We start from the raw sequence: 6,169 nt of genomic DNA on the forward strand, positions 1-6,169 counted from the left end.
AATAAAAAGGACACTGAACCTGAAGGAGAGGAACAGGTGCCGTTTGAAATCCCCGCACGGCCCAGTTGTTTGTGGCAATGAAAGGCCGCCTGTGGAAGGAGGCGGGCCGGGTGACAAGGCCTGGTTAAGTTTCTCCACAGAGCAAATCCTTAGAAAAGAAAAAATTTGTGGAGAGAGCATGCGTCCTTGTGTGTTTTCTTTAAAAAAAACCATGTCCTTGTGCTGTCCTCGGAAATATCTGGTGCTCCGGAGCACCCAGCTCGCGTGAGAACTCGTCTGTTAGACCTCAGATCCAAAGGCTTCCATGAGATGATGAACACTTTTGCAAACAAGTCCTTGAGAAGTCTAAAAAATATGCACAAATACAACAGCTACATTAGCTTTTTAGATGCCGGTCCGGGAGCCTGTATCACGGGAGCACCGTTGCCTCGGTATCACAGGATACTCTCACGGCTGGGATTTTTTTTTTTGCGGGTGTCTCCCGGTTGGGATTGGGGACATGGCATCAGATCACGACAAGTTCATCGGCTCAATTCCCTAAGGTTCATCAACTAAAAAATGAAATAAAGTTTTGTTAGTCTAGCGATGCACTTTTAAGGGTAGAAGTAATTGTCAATTTTTTCAGAGCACCACATGCTTTTTTCTTCTTTGTGTAATCATTCGTAGGGAACCAAAATTGCTCGGTTCAAGTCATTTGACATGATTTTAGGTTTGCAGGGCCCACAAGTCAGACCACCCTCGTCACTGACTTGACAGTTGACATGACACGCCGTGCTACTGTCTGTACTTGACAACTACTCAAGACAGTGGGAGTGAGAGCAACTCCAACCGTATAGACAAAACAAATTGCCCAATAGACGGATCCATTTTCAATTTCTGTCGGTTTTGTGTATGCTTGAACCCATTTCAGTTTTAAATTTAGGTTAGATTTGGATCCGATGCGGAAAAAAGCGGGCGTTTTCCGTGTTCTCTTCATCCGCCTCTGTCCGCTGCATGCTGCGTGTGGCCCACTTACCATCCACTCACATAATTTTTTTCCCTCCTCTCTCTCCCTCGCCACGGCGCCATTGACTCTTGCGAGCCACGCAACTGCTCTCCCCAGCCCCGTTCGCCCGGCCGCGTGCCGCGTGCCCCCCGCGCCCAGCCATTGCACGCCCTCGCCCCCGTGCCCGACCTCAAGTAGCATGAGCAGGTGGTCGCGGCCTCCAAGCGCGCGTCGTGCACGCTCGCGTGCGTGCAGCTCGTCTTCGCCATGGCCAACATGCACTGACGCCATTCCTCACTGCGAAGTGCGAACTACCCTGCCTGCTACGTGTTTGACGAAATGTCGAGACAAACATGTCACAAAATGGGTCGGCCACCATCGAACGCACCGGGCGACCCAAATGAAAAAGCGGACAACTGTATGTGTGGAAGAGCTAGAGCCAGCGCCTCCATTGCTGCCTTGCACCAATCTCAGCCTCGATCCAACGAATTAGGCAGTTCTCTTCTGCGGTTCTGCCTTCCCTTGAGTCAGCTTCAGTCTTTCTTCTTTTTTTTTTTGCGGGTAGAGTCAGCTTCAGTCTGCCGGTTCCTGTCTGCCCATCCAACATTTCATTTCGCGGGAACGGCGGGACAGTTTTGATAAAAGCACTAATTATCGTATCGGCGTTTCTCAATCTCAACAACACGTGCGTGGAAAACCCATGGAAGTTGCAAACAAAAAGGAGAAAAACGTCAGGCACAAGAGCTGCTACGTTGCCACTTCTTGTGAGGAGAAGTGGTAGAACACAGCAGGTGTCGGTCGCGTTCATGCACGGACGTACGTCGACATCAACGATTCGCGTACGTGGAAGCGTCTGTTCCATGAGTGAAAAATCCCGAGTGCTCACACCTAATCGCCCGCAATTTATATCGTCGGTCAAGAAAGAAGCTAAACCAAGGTGTTCCTTTGCTTCTGGAACAATGCTATGGGTGGGAGCGGGACCATCCATATGATAGGAGCAAGAATTTGTCAAGAAAAGCAGCATACTTGAGTACCCAAGCCAACTATTTCTGCAGTGATATAACTAGTTTCACAATGATCTATCTCAATGTTCTTCAATGATCAGTGATCTGCAGCTTTTCTGCAAGTGTTCACACTCTCTCCTCAAGAAGGTTCAGAGGAGATCTGACCAAGCAATCTTGCCTAGCCGGCTGATGCCCACATGAAACTCCATTCTACTCCACATGTTACTCTTGTTAGCAAGACATATCACATGTACTGTGGGAGTCTGTAATTGAGTGCAGCAGCGCCTTTGCAGGCAGACATCAGATTTTCCTCACTCTGAATAACCGCAGTTTTTATACAGAACACTCTGCATAACTGTAGTCTTCTTCAGAAGAAAGAAGGCTCTGCTTGCGCAGGACACACGCAAAACTCCATTCCACTCCACAAGTTAGTCTTAACGAACGAAGCAAGCCAACAACGACGATGAACAATCAATACCTTTGCAAGAAGAGATCAGATTTTCCTCACTCTGAATAATCGTAGTAGGTCTCTTCACAACACTCTGAATAATTCTAGTCTTCAGAACACTCTCTGAATGTTTGTAATTTTCTTCAGAAGAATGCTCTGCTTCCGTAGAACACCCTCGCCCCGTCCTTCCTCGCCTCTGCCTCCGGCTTCTTCTCGTCCCTCTGGACGACCACCCCGGCGCCGCCGTCTCCATCGAGCTCCATCGGCAGCTTCATCGCGCCCAGCGACTCGGTGAACTGCTGCATGCTCTTCACGTACATCTCCATGATCTGCCGCTGCATCGCGCTCTGTTCCGCCTCCATGTCGATGACGTCGCCCGTGGCCATGGGAGACTTGAAAACGCCGACCTTCTCCTTGCCAGACGCCGCCCCTCCGTTGGACGTTGGCGTGTCCGGCGCGCCGCTGCACATCGGTGCCGACACGGTGGCCTCGTGGGCGCCGTCGTGCCGATGCGGCTTCTCTGTCGCCGCCGAGGAGGAGACATCGATCGCCCTGTCGTCGCTGGTCGTGGTGGTCGTCGAGGCGTTCTTGCTTCCGTCTGAGCACACCGGCATCGAATTCTCGCCGCGTGGGCTCGTGACCATCTCCATGGCGTCAAACGGCGCCACCCCGAGGTGCAAGAACGGCAGGTACTGGACGGCCATGTCGTCGTTCTCTTTGGCTGTGTTGAGGTCAGGAAACTCGATACCTAGGTAGTCCACCGGCGGCGCTGGGGGCTCGAGGATGACCACCTCCGACGTGATCGACGGCTCCGCCGCGGCGCGGTCCGATGGCCCCGCGATGCACGGGTCGCCTCCGCCGGAGCGGAGGGCGAGGGACAGGCTCACCGTGCCGGCGGGCGAGTGGGTGAGATCCGTGGACGACAGGGAGAACTCCCGCCGCTCCATCTCCGCGCCGTCGGTGGCCGCGACTTGGGCGAGCGGCACGAGCGTGAACCCGAGGAGCTGGTCCTCGAGGACGCTCTCGGCGCAGCTCCGCATCAACACTTCGCACTTGAGCGCGTCGGTGCCGAGCCTGCCCCGACGGACGCGCAACGGCGGAAGGCGCTCGTCGAAGCGCGGACTGGCGCCGCCCCTGGCAGCCACGCGCGTGGAGAGCGCCGGCGCGTGGCCCGGGCTGGACGTGAGCGAGAAGCGCGCGTACACGTCCTGGTCCGCGTAGATGCAGATGTTGTGGATGCCGCGCGCGCCGTGCACGTACACGTCCAAGAAGCACCCGCCGCCACTCTCCTCGCCGTCGTCGTCCTCCAACCCTCCGCCGCCCCCGACATGATCCGGCACGTACCGGAATCTGGCAGGCTCCATTATCGACCGACTCGCCGGAACGGAACCGGTCGATCACTAGACGATCATCATGGACCTTAGATTTCTAGTGTGTTTCTTGCTTGCAGTTGAAGACAGTTTCTCACTAACCCTTTGGAATTGTTAGGACTTTGAGGAGGGGGAGAGAGTAGGTGGTGGCCGGCGAGGGAGGAAAAATGGAGCCGAGTGCACACGGTGCATCATTCATGTCCACTATGTGTGCTCTTTACCCGTTGCTTGTTGTCCACACCCTTGCACCGCAATTCTTGGCCTCGGCGGGTCAGCCACGCATCGGCCTCGCCATGGCGCCATCGTGTAGTAGTTGTTGCTGCACTTGTTTATCGATCACCAGGGAAATGCAGACGCATGATGGCTCAAGAAAAAGAAAAGTATAGCTGGGTGTGTCCACATTGACGAGGGATGACTTGACAGCAACATTTCTGGGGAAATTCAGCAGTAAGCAGTGTCATGGGGTCGTGTCAACTGTCCAAGTTTCACAGTGGAAAGGGGACAGTTCACATCGGTCGGTGGTGCATAGCTATGTTTCTCTTAGCTCTGTTCACATGGTAAGCCATGATTACGATTTAGTCCTACAAAACTTCCAATGGTTTCGTTTAAAATATTTCAGTATTTTCCTTCTTTAGATATAACTTCCTAGCATTACCGAGTGGGAGGTTGCTCTGCTCTCATCTTGTGCAGGCCTAGTTTTATTTTCTATTTCAACTTAAGCCCAATGAGGTAAAATGGATATACCATTGGATTATATCAATTATTGCGTAATATTGGTACATCAGAAATATATCCAATTGTTATATTCAAATTTATCCAAATTGAAATAAAAATTATTTATTTGTTGGATTTAATTTCATAAATTACAAAAATATTAATGGTTCGAGCGTTACTGATTTTTTCTGTTAAAATTCAAATTTTTTGTGACAATCGGACATGTTATGCAGGATAATTTTGTATAAATAAAATTATCTTTATTTATTGGGTTTCACATCGTTCAGAAACTAGATATGATTATCATTCCCGAAAATATAGATATACAGATATTAAAAATATTACTTATTGCGTATTGATAAATATTTCAACAGTTGTGACAAACATTTATAAGATAAGAATACCGATTATAATCATAAAAGTATTTATTTTTACAGCTATGACTTGCAAGAGTATTGTATTCTTATTAATATTTGATTATATTAATAATAAAATATTTCAATTATTTATGCTAAACTTTTTTACTTATTTATGACTTACTTGATAACACAATATATTAGTTACTAACTTTCCTATCACATTTAGCACAATTAGCCACATATATTCTATTGCTAAATTTAAGATACAATATTCATTGTTGTGATTCATGTATTTATTTATTGCAAAATACACTTTCGCCAAATTGAAATCGTATTACATACTTGAAGTTATAGCGGCTTATTTTTCGTAACAGTTCATTTTAGATGCTAGTAAGAAACCTTACATTGAATTGGCTTTACTTCAGATTTAAGGAAAAAAAAACACCAAATTGTGCCCCTTTGTATATTTTTTAGTTTCGTTCCCTTTGTAAATTAATGTGCTTCACTAGATGTGTTATCGTGCATTATATGTGTTTGATTTTTCTTGGTATCCTAATAAAAAATTCTAGAACATACTTGTCTAACAAATATCTTGACATAGGTCGTAGAATGTCTTCTAACTTAAGTGTAATAAATTGAAATCATATACTAATAAACTGAACCGAGTGCACACGGTGCATCAACCAAATCCACTATGTGTGCTCTTTTTCCGGTACTTCTTGTAAAACCCTTGCACCACAACTCTTCCACGGGTCAGCGGCGCATCGGCCGCCTTTCGCCATCGAGTAGTATTGTTGGTGCGCTTGTTTATCATCGAGTAGCTGGGTCTCTCTACATTGACAAGGGATGGCTTGATACCAACATTGTCAAGAATTCACACTATGCAGATCAGTGCTATTAAGACACATCTATCGCATATCGTAGCATTATACTATGCACGATAAAGGCATCATATGCGTTATAAAAATATATCGTGTCTCTGAAAATAAAATGTGTGTGATGGAAAATACATCGCGCACAATTGGGTAAGGAGAACTGTGTGCGATTCCCTTGGACACAATTCTTCTCAAAGAAGCGTGTGTGATGAACTGAACTATTGCACATGTTTGGCGAAAAGAACCGTGTGTTCTGCATAGCACAGGGACAGGGTAGTCTCTAATTTCGTGAACTATCGCACACATGATTTTTTGATACACCATTTGCGATTTATAACAGACTGTTTGTTTTGATAAATCATGAGATATATTTAACATCGCAGACAATTACGCCTAAGAAGGCGTGTGTGATAA

The 6,169-nt window shown here is 47.5% G+C and overlaps 1 protein-coding gene across 1 annotated transcript; it reads right to left on the bottom strand.

Moving 5' to 3' along the window:
• Window positions 1–2,453: 2,453 nt before the first annotated feature.
• On the bottom strand, window positions 2,454–4,066 carry LOC123059398 (uncharacterized). The gene has a single exon (XM_044481978.1). The coding sequence runs from the start codon at window positions 3,799–3,801 to the stop codon at window positions 2,581–2,583; it is 1,221 nt and encodes a 406-aa protein (XP_044337913.1). The 5' UTR covers window positions 3,802–4,066; the 3' UTR covers window positions 2,454–2,580.
• Between the last annotated feature and the right edge of the window lie 2,103 nt (window positions 4,067–6,169).

This window comes from Triticum aestivum, chromosome 3A, assembly GCF_018294505.1.
Source record: "Triticum aestivum cultivar Chinese Spring chromosome 3A, IWGSC CS RefSeq v2.1, whole genome shotgun sequence".
Taxonomy (NCBI): Eukaryota; Viridiplantae; Streptophyta; class Magnoliopsida; order Poales; family Poaceae; genus Triticum; species Triticum aestivum.

Coding starts and splice junctions, on each gene's coding strand:
- LOC123059398 (XM_044481978.1), bottom strand. CDS start 3,801: ATGGAGCCTGCCAGATTCCGGTACGTGCCGGATCATGTCGGGGGCGGC.